Source organism: Sesamum indicum, linkage group LG3 (assembly GCF_026168435.1).
Source record: "Sesamum indicum cultivar Baizhima isolate 11 linkage group LG3, ASM2616843v1, whole genome shotgun sequence".
In the NCBI taxonomy this organism is placed as follows: Eukaryota; Viridiplantae; Streptophyta; class Magnoliopsida; order Lamiales; family Pedaliaceae; genus Sesamum; species Sesamum indicum.
Window position 1 is genome coordinate 9,570,817 of NC_142659.1, and position 19,628 is coordinate 9,590,444.

A 19,628-nucleotide genomic window follows, 5' to 3' on the forward strand; every position below is an offset into this window, starting at 1 on the left:
CCGGCCCTTCAAGCTGTCTCAATCCCTCAATATCCCAACAGATTGGACTTCGGCATTTCTTCCATACAAAGCTTCATATGGAGCCATACCAATACTGGAATGAAAACTATTATTATAAGAAAATTCCATCAGTGGTAGATCATCATCCCAATTTCGTCAGAATCAATTCCGTAGGCTCTCGTCATATCTTCTAATGTCTGAATCGTTTTTTCTGACTGTCCATCGGTCTAAGGGTGAAACGCTATACTAAAATGCAATTTTGTACCTAGCGCCGTTTGCAAGCTTCCCCAGAAATGAGAAGTAAATCGAGGATCTCTATCAGAAACTATAGAGGTATGAATACCATGTAATCTCACAATCTCTGAAACATATAATTCGGCGAGCTTATCCAAGGAATCATTTTGACGGATTGGCAGGAAATGTGCAGATTTAGTCAATCTGTCAACAATCACTCAAATAGCATCATGTCTTCTGAACGTACATGGTAACCCAATGACACCATAGTAATGTTTTCCCACTTCCATTCAGGTATAGTCAAAGGATGAAGTTTACCAGCTGGTGCTTGGTGTTCTGCTTTTACCTGCTGACAAACTAAACATTTCGCTACAAACTCTACCGCATTTTTCTTCATTGTTGGCCACCAGTATTAAGGTCTCAAATCCCGATACATATTGGTACTACCAGGATACATAGCATACAGTGCGTAGTGCGCGTCGTGCATAATTTCCATTCTCAACTCCTCTACGTTCGGCACGCATATACGTTTTCCATTGAACAATGTACCATCTTCTTGGATTATAAATTGATCGCTCTTTCCTTTTTGCACCTTAGCTTTCATCCTCAGTAAATATGGATCTCTAGCTTGTGCATCTTTAATTTTATCCTTGCGGGAGGGCTTCACTTGTATCGTAGCCAGTAGAATATCACCACCAATGCTAAAGTGTACATCCATAGCTCTGAGAGCAGTCAAATACTCTATGTTATAGCAGATCATACCCGCAAGTTGGTCCATCGTCTTTCTACTCCAAGCATCTGCTACAATGTTCGCCTTTCCAGGATGATAGTCAATGGTACAGTCATAATCCTTCAAAAGCTCCATCCACCTTCTTTGTCTCAAATTCAACTCTTTTTGTGTTTGGATATACTTTAGACTTTTGGGATCTGTAAATATTTGAAACGTCTCCCCGTATAAGTAATGCCTCCAGATCTTCAATGCATGTACTATGGCTGCTAACTCCAGATCAAGGGTCGAATAGTTTATCTCATGTGGCCTCAACTGCCTCGAAGCATAAGCTATAAGTCTCCCATGTTGCATCAAAACACACCCAAGTCCTTGTCATGAAGCGTCAGTAAATACCACATATCCTCCATTCTCAGACGGCAAAGCAAGGATAGGTGCTGAAGTGAGCCTCTTCTTCAACTCCTCAAAACTCTAAGCACATTTGTCATTCCAATTAAATGGTGCATTCTTCTTCAACAAGTTCGTCAGAGGTTTTGTGATTATAGAGAAGTCCTTTACAAATCTTCTATAATAACCAGCCAATCCTAGAAAACTCCGGATCTCCGACACATTTTTAGGTGGTACCCATTCTAAAATAGCCTTAACTTTTGCTAGATCAGGTTGTACCCCTTCTTTAGAAACAACGTGCCCCAAAAAAGCAATTTTTTCCATCCAAAACTCACATTTGCTGAATTTACCGTACAACTATTTTTCTCTCAGGATCTGTAAAATTGTCCGTAAATGTTGTTCATGTTCCTCGGGACTACTCGAATATATCAAAATATCATCAATAAACACAATCACAAATTGATCATGGAATGGTTGTAACGTCTTGTTCATTAGATCCATGAAAGCTGCAGGGGCATTCGTCAATCCAAATGGCATAATGACAAATTCATAGTGACCATACCTGGTCCTGAAAGCTGTCTTTGGAATCGAATTTTCCTCAATCTGTAGTTGCCAATATCCTGACCTCAAATCAATTTTAGAGAAAACAGTGGCACCCTTTAGCTGATCAAGCAGATTGTCAATCCATGGCAGAAGATACTTGTTCTTGATTGTGATTCGGTTCAGCTGTCTATAATCGACACATAATCTGATACTTCCATCCTTTTTCTTTACAAATAATACTGGTGCTCCCCATGGTGAAATACTAAGTTGGATGAACCCTTTATCCAATAGGTCTTCGAACTGCTTCTTTAATTCTTTCAATTCTGATGGAGCCATTCTATGCGGTGCAATTGAAATAGGTGCCGCCCTATGAATAGTATCTATTTCAAAGTCTACTTCTCGATGAGGTGGTAGTCTAGGTAATTCATCAGGAAAAACATCAGGAAATTCCCTTACCACTGGAACGTCTAATACACCCGGACTAACTTTCATGGTATCGTGCACACTGGCTAAATACGCCTCACACCCTTCTTTAATTAGATTAAAGGCGGTCACAGCAGAAATTAAGCATTTGGGTATCACTCTTCTTTCCCCCACTATAACTGTCTTCATCTGCCCATTAATTTCATCCATCACCTCTTTTGCTTGACAATCCACTAAAGCATGATTACTAGCTAACCAGTCCATCTCCAAAATGATATCAAACTCCCTAAGGTCTATTACAACCAGATTTGCATATAAAGTAACACCCTCCACCACCATTGGACAAGATCTCACCACTGTATTCACTAATACAAACCCACCAGCAGGCATATAAATCATGTCCAAATGGTTCTATTTTAGCATGTACATGAGATGCAAAATTACGTGATATAAATGAACAAGTAGATCTTAGATCAATCAATACATGTGCACTACAATCGCAAATAGAGAAGGAACCAGTCATAACCTCGGGTGCCGTAGGCATACACCCTAGCTTGTGGTTGAGACTGACTACTTTGTCCTGTTGACGTCATGGAAAGATTCCCGCTACCTCGACCACCTCTACCTCGTCCACTGCTCGTACCTGCCCGTTGTGAGTTTTACCCCACACTGCTAAACTCTGAAGTCTGAGATCCTCTGGAATTATCCCTCCATGTAGGACAATCCCTTATAATGTGTCCTGGTTGATGGCAACAATAACATACAATTGGTTAAGCTCCCCAACATTCACCAATATGTCTCCTACCGCAATTAGCACAAGAGGGAATAGATCTTCCACTGAACGATCTGGCTGGACCTGGTCTTGCTCCAGATCTAACCAAAGTAGGCCCGCCTCTACTCAAAAATACTAAAGAAGACTTGCTAGTTTGACCTACTCCTCTGCCTCTAAACCAACCTCTCTGCGGACGAGAGCCCCTAAAAGAAAATGCACGACTTTGTCCCACTGTAGGATTTAGGTTACCTGTTAATTTCTTTCGTTTAGCTTCAGTTGAACTCCTTTCAATGGATGTCTCTTCTGCCCTCAGTGCCGCTTCTAGCAGCACACCATAACTTGGAGATTTGATTGCTATTTTCTCCCGAATCTCAAGTCTCAACCCCCTTTCAAATCTGTCTCTTCTCAATTCATTGGTGCTCACTTCTTCTGGGGCATATTGTGACAATCTCACAAATTGTAGTTCATATTCAGCAACAGATAACTCATTCTGCTTTAGTTCCAAGAATTCAACTATTTCACGGTTTCTGTAGACTGGTGGAGTATATTTGTCAGCAAATTCTTTCAAAAAGTCATTCCACATCAAAGTGGCTGGTCGGTTCCTGCTCCCTGGGACTGTTTCCCACCAATCTAAGGCATCTTTCTCCAGTAAGGACACTGCATACCTCAACTTTTGCTCAGAAGTACACTCGATTTTGTCCAACACCCTTTCCGTGTTTCTCAGCCATTCCTCTGCTTCAGCAGGATCAGTTGTACTGGCAAATACCTTTGCCCCCTGTGTCCTTATTATTTCGTAATTCTTGTAAATAACTACATCCTGTGACTGTGATGGTGGCCGTGGAGCCATCCTCTGCATCATTTTTAGGTACTGTTGCATAAAGAGATTTATTTTTGGTTGTGGAACATTTCTATTTTGGGATTCTAACCCCTGATGTTCTGATCCTAAATCATGACCCTGCACAGACTCTAATGACTCAGTTGGGCCAGCAGTATTTTTCTTTGACTCTTCCATCCTATATGAAATGCACACATGTGAGTAGTTTTCTAGTATATACATATTATGTATAATATTATATTTCATCTACTATCCCTAGGGAATCTAATCCCTGCTCTGATACCACCTAATGTAGCAGCCCCTTCGTTCAAGAGCTATATCTACCCTAAACGTCATAGTTATAGTAATCCCTGTGTTCATATATATACATTTGCACATGATCATCTAATCAATTTCCATACGTAATCCCAACACGTCGTAATAGGTATTATCAACTCACGACATTATATATATACATATCAAACACCACAAGTAATCTCCATGCTTACATTCCCTGTATACAACAAAATATGATCTGTACTCTAACTGACAACGAGGAGAAAACAGCATACTGGCCCGACCTGCCTGAGTATAGCGCGCAGACCTAATCTTCAACAGTCAAACACCTCAAAGTCTACTCCTGAAAGAAAATATCAATAGAGGGATGAGCCTGCCACTCAGTAAGTAAATAATCAGCCCTATCTATATATGTATCTCAAACACAGACCAAACAGGACAAGTAGGCAACATGCATGGATTACAGTCAATTTAACTCCAACATAATCAATTGTAGTACACCACATAGCTATGTCACAATAAACTAATCAGTTAAACTTTCTTTTTCCTGGTTTGCTTACCAGAAGGTGATATCGTGTTTTTCCCGTCAACTCAATCTCACCATTATATAAATTTAAGTGAATCCCCTTGACAGTCGGCTCATTAATCTCATTTCGCATCATAGCTCTTTCAATTCGCATCGTAGCTCTTTTATTTCACATCATAGCTCTTTTCACATCACATCTTTTTCATATCGCATCAAAGCTCTTTTCATTTTATTTCTTTCTCATATCACATCAAAGCTCTTTTCATTTTATTTCGCCTTATAGGCTTTTTAACACGTCAAGTGGTATTCACGCCACAATATAAATTCAATTTCCACCACTCCTTCATTTTCACATATCACCATTCTTGTAAGCAACTAGTAACGTAAAACAGTATATCCATATATTCTCATTTTCAGACATCCACAACACATCAAACAACAAACATAATATTTCAACGCATTTCCTCATTCTATGTACATAATATCGTCAATCAATCAAATCATTTCATCACTCATATACTTCAAGATAAATCAACGTCAGCATGAACCACAAATTTATATAATAGTAAAGCCACAAATAAAGGGGACATATATAGATAATACTACTTACCTCAACTTCACAACGTTTTTATCTACTCAATCGCTAATTGTCAATCCTTCCACCTTACCACCGTATCCTATAATGAGTTATACCACATACAATTAATATATCGAGAATATCGTAATTTCTTTTAAATACAATATTAAATATTATTGCGTACAATTTCTAATAATTCTTTAATATTCCATTTCTATCGAAGTACAAATCTTCGTTTTCCTCTTTATTAACATACCATTTATTAAATATAATTTTCGGAATATTTTTATGAATTTTCTATCAATTTCTCGCTACTATACAATTTAATAACAATAATATATACAATTGCGTGTTTGGTTAATAATTCTGATGGAATTGTATAAATTGGCTATAACAATATTCAAATCTAATAAATTTAATAATCTAATTAACCGACGATATTATTTTTATATTAAATTTGATATTTAATTCCACACTATTTTAAATAATCAAACTCGTAAAATATTCCGATTAAATAGTACATCGCTCAATATAAATAACATTTAATAAACGAGCTAATTAAATACTATAATTATATAAATTAATGAAAATTATAGTTATAAGTCGTACCTCTGTTCCTCTCTCTTTCTTCTTGCTGAAAGAGGGTGTGTGTTGTGTGTTATGTACCAAGACAAAGAAAAATAAAGAGAATGAGAGAGTGAGGCGGTGGGAGGTGGCCCCCACTTCCCACTCTCAATTCTCTCGCTCTCTTTTCTTTTTATATATATATATATATTATTATTTACTAAATAAGTACATTATTTACTAAGATATATATACATATACTAATATATGCATATCTAATTTACTAATAGTTATACATGATACTATTATTATATATTATTATTATTTTTTTTCATTAGACTTTTAGCAAAATACACATCACGTCCCTCCTAAATTTTCTTAATTAATATAAGTTGTCCCCAAATATTATAACGAACTCCAAATAAATTTGTTTAAGTTTTATTATATTTCAATTATGACCCATAACTTAGTGGCTAATTAAATAAATTTTATGAAAATTAATTAATCGTACAATTATGTATTATAATATTTGGGGCGTCACACTAGGTGCAATCAACTCGCCGGAGGATGGGTAGTTGATTGGTGATGGTATCGAACAGTGGGTAAATCAAACGACGGCGAATTTTGATGAGAAAGAAAATAAATCTAGATTTTAGGACAAGACTATTAGCAACTGGGGGCACATTCGAACTCCAACTAAAAAGCATGCAGTAGGGTTAGAATCATTGTTAGACAACTAGTTTAGTGATCGTGCGAGTGGCTGAAGACTTGTCGCAAAAACAATTCTGGCGACCGACTGTGATATGGTGGTATTTGTGTTAGTTGACCATTCTTTGCCACGTTATGTCCATTTGTCGCCAAAACCCTAAGCCCTAATTTGATTTGATAATTTTCGATCACTTTTGACCGGAAGGACCAAAATTGCTATAAATTTCAATCATAAAGGACCAATATTGACATTCTTACAGTTACTAGACAAATTTTGCCACCCCCAATACGTACCGGACTAATTTTACAATTTGGCGTTAAAAATAATACATTATTGTCTAAAATATATAGATATATTTTTCTTCTAACACATCTATTAATTTCGTAAAGGTTTATAAATAATTCAAAACTTACTATATGTAAAAATAAATTTATAAAATAAATAATTATATAAAATATATAAATTTTAGGATTAAAAAGTAATACATTATTTTTTAAAATACATAATATATATTGTTTGCTAACATATTTATTAATTTAATACAGATTTATAAATATTTTTAAGCATACAATAAGAAATAATAAATTTATAAAATAAGAATAATAATATAAATAGTATATAAATATTAGCAATAAAAACTATCAAAGTACAAAAATATATTTTTTCTGCTAGAATCTCGATATTTTTAGGTATAACGTTTTAACAAAAAAAATAATACAACATATTAGTTGTCTATAAATATTTAATATATTGTAACATTATTATCAATTTATATTGAAATACATCTACATATATCGGTTTTATATATAGAATGGTTGAGCTTACAAAATACAAGTTGGTTGTTGGCTTATAGATAAGTGGTAAAGAAATTAAATTTTATTTAAATTGACTAGGGTTCGAACCCATGAGCAACAAAAGTTTTCAATAATTAAGTGCATGCCACATCATCAATTTCATTACCTGTGTGGAAATCCCAAAGGATACGTCGCAAACTCCCGCAAAAATTATCGGAAAATTGAGTAAGAACCCTAAATCCAACTAAATTTACTACTTGTTGTAAATTAATGGTAAAAAATTAATAATGACAATACTTAGTGGACCAAAATCAATCGAGGACAAAATTAAAGGACCAAAATTTTGGTTTCCTTTTATATATTATTTTGAAGCTATTCATTTTAAATTTTGTTGTACCCTAGTAAATTAATATTTTTTAATTTTTTTAATAAATTAATTAAGTAGAAATATTATTTGCTTATACATTGATTTTTTTTTTAGTTGGATACACTTTATAATTGTCCAAGTAGTTTAGAGGTATTACAACTCTTAAATAGTCTTCTTTTGATAGATAATTTTATTCTTTTACAACTAATATTGATTTATTGTTAGAAAGATTAGTCGTACAAGGATATGATTGTCTTTTCACAATGAAAACAAACACATGAGATATTCAAACTTTTATTTAGAGTATAGATATAGATAGATTTGTTATTAATACATTTGGCTAAATTGCATTTTTTGTTGGGCACATTAGGGGTGGCATTATCATAACACTCAATTTCAAAGGTGGCAATTTTGGACATTAATTAAGATTTAACTGTTATATAATTTATGAGTCCCCCAAATTAATCGAAAACTGATGATGTGGAATGTTTTAGGGTTTCAAGGTTGGGGCTTTTGCTAATTAAACTCCAAAAAATTTAAATTCTTACCACATAAGAGGTTTAAGTGGATAAAACCCCAATATAGGAGGGTGACATGGATAAAATCTCCCAACAATTCTATAAGGGCTCTTTCCAATGGATAAACCCCACGAGATAAGAGCGTTACATGGATAAAATCCGCCAACAATTCGGTAAAGGATGGCCACATCATAATGGTATTCGGAGGATTCCATGCTCTTAAGCCTCCTGTGTATAGGATTTAATTTTTTTGGGACTTGGTCAACAAATTTAGCCAAATTCTAAAACTATAAAGAATGCCACATCATCATTTTCAATGATTTTGGAAGACTTTGATAGCCAAAGTCCTCAAATTTTTCAAAATTAAAATTTAATATTCTAAATGGCCATCTTCAAAATTGATGTGCTTATACAACAATTTTTCTAAATTACTTAAAGGTATATATATATATATATATATATATATATATATATATATATATAAAAGGGGAAAAATGCAAAGACTCCCTGTGATAATAGGAATGTTCAAAAAACCTTATATAAAAATTAAAGTATCAAATAGCCCCCCATGATATAAAATTTTGTTAAAAAATCCCTCCGTAAAAAATTTTGAGTCACACGCGCTTTGACTGCGATATTTCTATCAAAGTACATTTTTTTTGACATTTTTTCCCTTCTCTCATATTTAATATATAATATTATATATATTTATTAATAATAAAATATTATCTTTATAAAAAGTTTTAAAAATATTATTTTTATAATAATAATTTAATTAAAATATTATATATTTTAATTAACAATAAAATATTATTTTATTATTTAATAAAATAATAATTAAATATTATTTAAATTAAATTATAAAAAAGTTTGCAGTGGCGGCGGCGGAGGAAGAGGGCTCCGAGCCCACCTCACCCCTGGGCGATGGTCGTCGCCCTTTTATCGCCCAAGAAGGGCGGTGGGAGAGAGAAGCGGGGGTTGGAGGTGAGAGGGGGGGGGGGGGAAGAAGAGGGTGGGGGAAGAATGGGGAAGACGACGGGGTGGTGGGTGGGGGGAAGGCGGGAGGGTGTGGGGGTAGGGGTGGGGTTTATAATTATTATTTTAATTTATTTTATAAATTATAATTATATATATTATAAATATATTTTAATAGTATGAAATCATATATATTATAAATTAAAATGAGGCAATATTGCAGTTTTCATCTTATATGTATAGGGGTATGACAAATTTGGTCCTCTAACTTTTACGGTGGCAATTTTGGTCCTGTATTTTTCAAATGTTCGCAATTTTGGTCCTTCAGCCCATTTTAGGACCATTTTTCCCTTCTAGCGAAAAATTAACCCTAGCCCCTTTCATGCTCCAAGTTTGGCCCAACATGCTTCTAAAATAATTTAAGCCCACATGAATTCATACTTGTTTTTGGACCGCCTTGTTCCCGGGTATTCCAAGTCCTCGATTTTATGAATTTTTTCCAACCACACTACCGCAACAGATGGTTCACAGGTACTTCGCTTATTCAGCAATAAACAACACAATCCTATTTCGTTTCCTACCTTAGGGCGTGATAGGGACTCTAATATGGGGACTTAATAGAATTTTGGATAAAAAAGTTGAATAGAAGCCTAACTTTTTATTGAAGAAATATAGAAAATATTACATAGATATTATTCCTCCATTGGAGAAGACAACTCTTTAGCCTCTCATATGATAGAGTACTTGACTTGTTGGGGAAACTCCCATATACTGAGAGATTAAAATACTACAAAAGCTTGAGATTAAAATACTGAGAGATTAAAAATTCTAAATTTTTTTGTAGGTGTCCGCTAACTTCAAATTCAGACTCCAAACTTGTTTTCTGATGAGTTCATTGCATTTGTCATAATGGCTTGTCAGCCATGTGACTTCCAGCTGGCTTTCTTGCTTTGTTGACTATTGGCCCTTGTCGTTTTCTACTGACAGTTTTATCCTTGCTTTTTTACATTTTCTAATTTTTACTTCTCTTTGTAAAAAATTTTTCTTTTCCCTTATCCTGGTCTGGTTCGGATTTATTTTGTGTGACTCGAATTTATGTTCTGAACAGGGGCTTCTCTTATTTTTCACAGAAAGAGCATATATGGTTATGCCATTTTTCAACATGTAACATGTTGCACTTCTTCATCCTTGTTGCTTCGGTTACCGACAACTTATTATTGCCTGATTAACATCCGCTTCTTTTCAAATGAGCTTTCTGCGAACTCGGTGCTTTTTTCTGTCATGGAATTTAATAGAAACGATCCATTAACTTTGTTTAAGAAAATCTTGAACGGATACTTGACTTTGTCCATCTGGTAGAGATACTATCTTCACTAATGGTTGATACTAGGGGAGCTTCTCCTGAGGCAACTTTAATTTTATTGAAAGCCATCATATCTGGTCTCTGCAACTTCATGAAATGAAATACTAGATGAGACCCTTTTCTCGCTGTTTCTGGAGCAACTGATCGAATTTTATCTCCAGAACATCGCGTCTTTTTAGGTGGGGGTTTTTTTCCATGAATCAAAGGCCGCCCCACTAATCCATTCCACAAGTTTTGAGATTTTCGGAAAACTTGGTGACATAGTATGAACTGAAGCAAGAGCTCCAAAATCATGCCATTCTTGAACATCTTTTAGTTTTGACCCTTCTAACATCCAGACCCCATTATATTTTTTCCGGAATTTTCAATAATGGTCTTGCCTGGGTTTACTCTGAGAAAAATTAATTTTTCCAACATACGCTGGTAGTCCTACCAAGCAGAAAAAGATATCAACTTGTTAGTACTAACCTGAGAAGTGCCCTTCATCGGCCTAAGGTTAATCTCTCCCTCTTTAACCCCTGAGGTGTTAGGTTGACTTGAATCAACAAGAGTTTGCATTCCTGTTACTGAATTGTTGCCGTTGCACTAGAGACTGGTGATGGCCTTATGCAATCGGTACTTGAATCTGACGCTACAGGTCTAGATCCTTGTACTCTAAAGATATGTTTTGGGTCATGCTCCCTCAACTTGTGAGTCATCCTCGAAGGTGATGCCTTCCGAATCGATTCTCGTAAATCATTCCATAGCAATGTGGATGATAATAAGTAATTTCTTATTGCGACCTGGACAGTGTCTAGATCAGCCCTTTGGATTTGTCCGGCAACATGGGTATTAATCTCTAGCTGTCTGAACTTTCTATCAAGCTCCTCAAGGTTTTTTCCCAGGTGCATAAGTCTCAACATGATGGAGTTTGGTTCAAATGCCTCCATCTCTCGTCAGGAAATCTGCAAGAATATTTTCATGATATTTTATAACGACAATATTATAACAATAATATTAGCATTCAGCTTGCCATCTATAATACAAGGTTTCTCTATTTTCGACTCTAGTTTATTTTTTAAGAAAGACTTCAGATTTGTATTATTAACTTTTAAAGTAAATTCTTTAGCAAGTAAAAATAAACGCCATTTCAAATCGCAAAGAATTCTTTCTTGTTGATGTGTCAAACTTTGGCTTGTTGTTCTAAGAACAACCCTTCTGTATATCTACAAGGTTTTTTCCTGTAGTTGTTTTTTTCATGAGCACTGTTGCCCATCTATAATCATTGGCGTCTGTGTAGACTACCAATTCATCCCCGTCTTGTGGTATAGCAAGTTTTGGTAGGTTACTGCAAATCTATTTCAGCTCACAAACCCTTTTTGTGTGGATTTTCTTCCCATTTCCACTTTGAACTCTCTGTTTCTTTCAAAAGTAGTAGGAAATTCTTTCTGTATCTTGCAAGATCCTTAATGAAGATTCCTACAAAATTAACAACTCCAAAGAAGCTCTGCAAATGCTTCTTGTCTTTGAGCAAATCTAGAAAATTTCGGATTTTCTCCACACTATGGTCCTGTAACTCAATTCCTGTTTCGTCATTAAGAATCCATAAAAATTCAATCTTATTGACAGTAATAGTAGCTTTCTTTAAAAAAGTACTGAACCTTCTCTATATCAAGCATCAAAAAATATCTCAAGATGTTTAATATGTTCTTTCATGTTTTTTGATGCAATCAATATATCGTCAATATAGACAAATACGAATTAGAAGTAATCTTTATAAAGATTATCCATTTTTCTTTGAAATATCTAGGTTGCGTTAGCTAAACCCGTTGGAAGCGCATTCCAAATATATTGTCCCTGCGTTGTGGAGAATGCAGTAAATTTCTTTTATTCAATCTCCATCTTAATCTGATACAAATCAGATTTGCAATCGAATTTAGAAAACACTTTTGCTCCTTTAATGCAATCAATTAAGGGTCCTCTACTACGAATGTAATAACCATCAAACTCTAATATATTATTAATGCCTTGATAGTTAATTACTAATCTGGGTTTACCTCTCTTAATCTCACTATGGTTTCTTACCAGAAATCCAGGGCTGCTGTAGGTAGAGATTCCAAGCTCGATGAGTCCAAGGCCGATATGCTCTTTGATAATTATCTGCATATGTTTTTTGTCTTCCATGTTCATCTGGTTAGGTTTGTATCGAACGTACTCGTACTTGCATTCTTCCTTGAGCTTTAGAGTAGCTTCGATCTTGTTCCTATCCCACCATGCCAGAGGATTTTCACTGAAGTTCATTTAGATGAGCCTCTTGACATTCTTAAGGGAAAGCCTACTTTCCTTGCTGATATCTAGCGATTTCATTTCCAGTAGTGCTTCTTTAAGGTTCATAATTTCCTCCTCGGATTCCTTATGTATTGTTGCCTAAAAGACAAAAGAAGTATACCAAATTTCCTCTTATCCTGTATTTTTGGATGAGTTAATCTAGCATCAAAATCACCATGTTTGCTGCGAAAATTTATTGGCATTATCCTGTTAAATGCATTTTCTCTTCGCAAGATTAACAGTTAGTGGTAAAGATTAACAGATTCTTTTGATTATCCTGCATATATCTCGCAAATATTTGGACAAGATTTTTACCTAGCAAGATATCGGCACCTGTATCATGAAAGTACATAGGAGGTGTTTTTATCCTTAACTAGGGCGATATGAATGCTCCTTCGACCGTGATCTTGACTTCTCGTATTTTCTTATTAAGTATCAGGATTTTTTGTGAAAAATCCCTTCTTGCAATAATGGGTAAGGTTTTCCTTGCTTCTTTAGGGAAAACTCCAGGCTTTGCCGTGAAAATTCCTGATCCTGAATCAATATAAGCTGAGAAATATTATTTCTTATATAGATCATACGACATACCAACATATATGTCTATAAAAAAGGGACTTGTCATTCAATCTTTATGGTGACACCATCAAGACTGAATTCCATTCCGTTACCTTTTGTTCCCCATGGTTTATGGTCTTCTAGAAAACTTAACCCCAAAGTCATACACCCATTTTCTCGTCCCGCAACACCTGCAACTAGAATTTCATGGCCTGCTATTTTGTAACATGCCTTCATATTTTCCAACAAAAGGTTGCTGTAAATGAGAAGCGAAAAAATTTTCTTTCTTAGTGATGTCAAATATTACTTGTATTTCTTTCCATCCTTCAGGGTATCTAAATTTTACGTTATCTACCCTAATCTCTTAACGAGTTAAAGCCTTTATTAACTCTTTCTCCTTTCCATTGTAGCCTGTAATCCTATCTTCCGAAAAGGACATCAGACTACTAAACTCAATTCTAGAGCTAAGTGTTCTATCTAGAATTGGATGATCTTTTATGATGATATCAACACCACCTATTCTAGATATCCTGATAGGATCTGGTGTCATTACCTTGGCGAAATCCTTGAAAATTCTAGGAATCTTAATATACTCTTTCCTAAGAAACAAATATGAATGATGCGTATTGGAAAGGACATAATGCAATTCTATATGTTATAGAATACAGTCTATTCCTTTTTTCATTAGATCTTTTCTTTTAAAATCTTGATGAAGGGTTAAGACTCAACTGAAATCTTAGTTTGCAAGGTTGTATGCAATCCTAGGATGAATGTCAAACATTAATTTTCCTGCATACAAATTACCTATCATTGTTCAAAGACAATCATCCCTTAGGTTATTAATTTTTCTATCCATTATAGATAAATGTATTTCTGAATCAATTTCTTCTTTAGAAGTTGCTTTTATTACTACTTCAATAGTTCCTATGTGGATGTATTTCATAGTAAAAGCTACTTCTTCTCTAAGCTTACTTAATTCTTCAAGAATCTCTTCTTTAGGAATTAATTGCATCTCCATCACATTACCAATAAGTTCCATAGGTATAGCAAACTCACTTGAACTTACTTTGTAAATTATGTGAAACTTTCTTTGGTTCAGTCCTATCTGGTTCAGGACTTTCCCAATTCCTTCAATTCTAAATCCATCATATGGGCTGAGGTTGAAATCTTATCTCATTATTCTTTCCATAGTTTGTTGAACATCGTCATTCTGGAAAAGAATCCTGATAGGCTTTAGGAAGTTTGAAGCCTATCTCCTTCGTTGTAATTATTATGACTGGATGAAGATCCAACCGAATCAGTTTCTATCTCTTCTTCATAGACGCTTTCGTCTGACAGAAGATCTTCTAATTGGTAAATGAGTACCAAATCTCCATAGTAGACTGCATCCAAGATGTCATCCATGGCTTCAAATATTCGTCATACACCACGTTTCTGCGGGCAGTCGGGGGATATATGTCATTTTGCTCCGCAGGACCAGCAATTGCAATCTTTGAAACTTTCATTGACTCGGGTATGGGCTCGTCCGAAAGTTCTTTTTGTAGGGGTTCTTTCGGTGGATCTTGCATCTGTTCGTCTAGATCCTTAGGATGAAGCCTTTGTTGGTGTTATTCTCTGTCCATATTTGTATGTTCTAGCTTTGGACTTGGACCACCATGTTCTCCGCTGGGAAAAGGATCTTCTGGAACTCCTGCGGTAGGAGTCACTACTTTGCTTCCTCCTTCTCCTTGGCTCATTTGATTCTCCTATAATAGTTGCTAAATCATTGTTCACAATAGAGAGGAGTTTGTTTGATTTACCTCTCAGTCTTTTCATGTTCTTCTGGATGAATGCTTGATAACACCAATCCTTCAGTTTGTCTTTAAGGAAAGATAGTATTCGCGCCACTGAATCTAGTTGTCCTTCAGGTACTTTGTATGATCAGCATTTCCCTCCATAGACTGCATATCTTTGCGAAGTATATTGGAGCTGCTACTTCTGTTGCTACTCCACTCTGGAAAAAATACTTGCGGAACTAATAGATATGTTTATCTACTGCGTAGATACTTCTTAATTCAAGGTTGAAGAGAACCTGTACATATTCTCTAGCTTTTTCTGCTCTACTTCCTTCGAAGTATCCATATCCGATAAAGTAGAAGGTTGACCAGCTTCTTTTAAGTTATCAAATAGGTCATTTCTTTTGGCATAGGATGTGAATTTTCGTCTTGAATAGCCGCCAACATGAATGTGTTGGCTCCGACATTTTGTAAAGTAAGAGAGCTGCTTGTTTTATGATTTGTTTAACCAAATTACAAACATTGTGGATTTATGTACATGATGTGCTCTACTTTGGCAGAAGTCAAACTAGAAAACTTGTGGACAAGAACTTTTGTGGGAATTCTAGTTCTAAATATCAATGAAGTTGGTACTTATATTTAGCAATTTTGTGTACATAAATATGTTGTTCTATTTGGTAAAAATTTGTACAAAAAGATAACACTCCATCCATATAAAATAGACTGATCACTTATATATACATCTTGAGTTGATCTTATTCCGCCCTGTAGTTCGACCAAGTGATGCTCAACAACAAGGCTCCAACCGTCTCATAATTGCATTATAAAGATTATTGAAACCACGCTCCTAAAACCACATAAACTAAACATATTAGTTCCTGCAACGGTCAGAAGTTTTTTTATGTTTATTCGTAATATAGAGATGATTTTTTATATTAAAAATTTCATAGGGGGATTTTTGATATTTTTGTATATCACAGGGGGTCAAAATGGATTTAACCCAGAATAAAAGTTAAGTATTTTACTTAAGAAATCACTATGCACACAGAAGCACACATACGTATCCCATTAGTTACACAAACACACTCCCTCGGAAAGATAAGACTGAGGTACGGAATTTGATATTAATTTATTAATTAATCTATACAATTATATTATGTGGTTAGTACATTTATTAAATATACTTTATATATCTGATTTAATGTTTAATTAGAAAGTTTAAAAATTTTATTTGTAAATTAGTAAGTGAATAAATATCATGAGAAAATTATTTTTTCGTCCAATTTTTACCCTCTATTAGATTTTGTTTTGTAAGTATGGTCATTAACTAATTAGTACTGTAAGTTTATGAATTTCTTTATTGGACATAATGTTTGCTGCAACTCATGTTTTTCCCTTCATGAACCAAGGGAAAACATCGTTGGAGTCATATGGAATTTCTGGAGAATTAGTTCGGTTCTATATATATGCTACAAAAATTTGTTGTTTTTTCGTACAAAGTTGTGTATCTCATCCATATTTTCCTCGGCAGCTGAAGGATTTTCCAAAGGTTTAGCGCAACCCATTTTGAGGAAAGATCATACTAGATGAATACAGAATGGAGTATTTATAGTCGAATCACATATTTCAACATAAAAAGAGTATTCATGTTGAATCAAACGATCATTATTATTGAAAACAAAAGAATTATCAACTTTATTAACAGAGCGATACACACACTGTCATTGTTCTACGAAAAAACATAACATTTGTTCCATTTACACAAAATAGATTGATTGACAGTTGAGTTGATCTTATCACTCATCAGCTTCGACAAAACTTGTAAGTTATTGCAATAGAAGACTTAGGTGGTGTATATATCTAGAAACTTCAATACAAAGAATCAACCTTAGTCTTCTTTAATGCTGCTTGAATCACATAATTTCCAAACTGAGCAAGTCAAAAAGCTGCTCTCGGGAAGTTTACTATCTCTGCAGCCACTCTGATAATCCCATTGTTCGAAGCTTCTATGCATTTCTCTATCACAAGGCTTCCTTCTTTTCTCACCACCAGTCGTATAAATTAATTTTGCAGGGAATCCATTATTTTATTTGTAATGTCCCCATTTCTGAGGCTTAGGACATTTTGTACAACATAGTTCCTAAAAATAATTAGCCCCATCAGATATATATCATTAATTATGATTTAAAAATGAAAAATCCCAGGAAACTAAATCTACAATATGCACTTAATTATTACCTGAATGGATCATACAAAAGAAAGTCCGATACATCAGCTATGTGATTGAGAAGCTTAACTCTTTGATCTCCACCGATGTGGGCTATGCAGTCATTCAATGATGTGCATCCAACTTTGTGTACGGCCAAATCTTGGAAATGCAATATTGCTTTTTGATAAAGCACCTGTGACCTTGCTCGAATTTTGCGTCCTCAAGGGTTGACCTCTCGGTTAAATGCTAACTCCACCAAGATCGAGTATTGGGTTCTTGTGAATTAAATACGAACGTGAAGCTCGTCGAGTGTGTCCCGAGCAACGACCCGCCAACGCTCAAGTTAGTGGTGATCGAGGTAAAAATGTGCGATTAGAAGAAAATAGGTCAAAAAAGTAATGTTTCAGCTACCTCGAAATACGGCATCTTGGGTTATTTATAGGACCCATGTGGATACTGTTATACGGGCCACATATCAGCATCCTATTATCAATCACCCTTGATCGGATGGCTCTCATGCCAGCATCGTCGTATCGAGTCCGGATCTAGGTCGGGGGTTATCCGACCCGTTTCTAAGAGTGCGCGGGTCTAATCTGACGCAATGACTGAATTACCCTTCATTAAGTGTATTTTTGTATTCCGCATAAAAAGTGGGTTTCACCCATCATTACTCCCCCACTTATTCAAAGTTTAATTTATTGCTCTTTGAAGAAGTAGAACAGTTGCATCCGCTGATCATGTCAGAGCCACCTCCACGTGTTTTCATCTTGGCCCCCCGTAGGCGGCACGCCTTTCCAAGTCATGCTCCATATATATACTCAAGTTATTCAAGTTTCAGTCTTACCTACTCTTAAGCGTTCGACCTGGCTGTCAAGAGCTTGATCTCGACCAACAGTTTCTCGAGCCATATCGTTCTCAAGATACGATGTCTTCCAACTTTAGCTCAAATTTCGGTTCGAGTTCTAACTCTGGCTCGGGTTCTTCGGCAACTTCCCCAAGGTTTGATGACCCCAATATACCTGTAGTTGCACCTAGTTCTCCCATAGAAGACAAGAAACCCTCTAAATCTAAGATATCCCAAAAAATCAAAACATATCTCGTGTGATCCTGTTGGTCCTTCGACCTTTGAAAATTTTCAGAATAGAATGAAAAAAATTCTTGGGAGGCAATAGTTAGTGTTGTCAAACTTCCTGCCCATAAGATAAGAGAATGATACTTCATACCCCACGATTACGAGATTATAGTTCCTAGGTCTTTCGACCGAATGCATCGACCTCCATTGGGTTTTTGTGCTTTTTCCCTTTAGCATTTCGACGCGGGTCTGCGACTTCCTTTAGCTCCTCCGGTAGCCTCCATTCTTCACCAATTACTCCTTAGTCCTATGCAATTGTCTCCTAACTATTTTATCCACATAATCTTTTCATCATATTAATGAAGGTTTTATGCCTCGCACCCAGTTTTGACAATTTCTGATCGCGGTATGCATTTACTAACTTCTAAAAGATCGAGAGATAGAGGTTTCTATCATTTATCTACTAAGAAAGACTGTAGATACCTTGAAACCTTGAAATCTAATCTTGGGCCTTGGCGAAGAAATATATTTTTATTCCTCCTTCCCCTGGTCAAGTATGGCCTTTTTGTTTAGAGTGGAGTACGTACAAACCTGTACCAAAACTGAGTGGAGGGGGGCTGGAAGGCGACCAAATTAATAGCCATACCGCCTATCGGTACGATCCGATGAGACTTCTAATAGAAGAGGTGCTATGGCTCGCTCATCTTTCTTCAGCACCCCTCCACGTCAAGGATTCCTTAGGTGATCTTCCTACCCTTCTGAGTAGCATATTCCATTCTCATCTTACTCGTAACTTTGTTCACATTTTACTCTTTCTTGCAAACGAAATAGTTATGAATTCAAGGAGCACATTGCGAATTCAAGCCTTGTAGAATAAACCTGAGGCTCAGCGGGTCGCTCCCCCTACAAATACGTCAACGACCCCATCACCTGCTCGTGGATCACACTCAATGAGCCCCAGCCATCCCGAGCCCACTGTAGTTGATAGTGAAGAGACCCTCCCTTCACCCATTCCTAACGAGCAGAACTCTCCCTCAAGGGCATCCGAGGATTTCGGGACCAATAAATTCTTTCATGTTTTTTGCGAGGTTGATCCCATAAGGCTTGATTAGAACTTGTT

General features: G+C 35.7%; 1 protein-coding gene and 1 long non-coding RNA gene across 2 annotated transcripts; both read right to left on the reverse strand.

The window, feature by feature from the left end:
- Positions 1 to 646: 646 nt before the first annotated feature.
- On the reverse strand, positions 647 to 4,098 carry LOC148788664 (uncharacterized). The gene is made up of 4 exons (XM_088878082.1): positions 3,336 to 4,098; positions 1,805 to 2,679; positions 1,358 to 1,432; positions 647 to 1,276 (listed from the first exon to the last, which is right to left on the reverse strand). Exons 1-4 carry the CDS (start codon positions 4,096 to 4,098, stop codon positions 647 to 649), a joined length of 2,343 nt encoding a protein of 780 aa, XP_088734208.1.
- Positions 4,099 to 4,323: 225 nt separating this feature from the next.
- On the reverse strand, positions 4,324 to 5,951 carry LOC148788665 (uncharacterized). The gene is made up of 3 exons (XR_016064957.1): positions 5,910 to 5,951; positions 5,334 to 5,400; positions 4,324 to 4,540 (listed from the first exon to the last, which is right to left on the reverse strand). It is a non-coding gene; the product is annotated as an uncharacterized LOC148788665 (long non-coding RNA).
- Between the last annotated feature and the right edge of the window lie 13,677 nt (positions 5,952 to 19,628).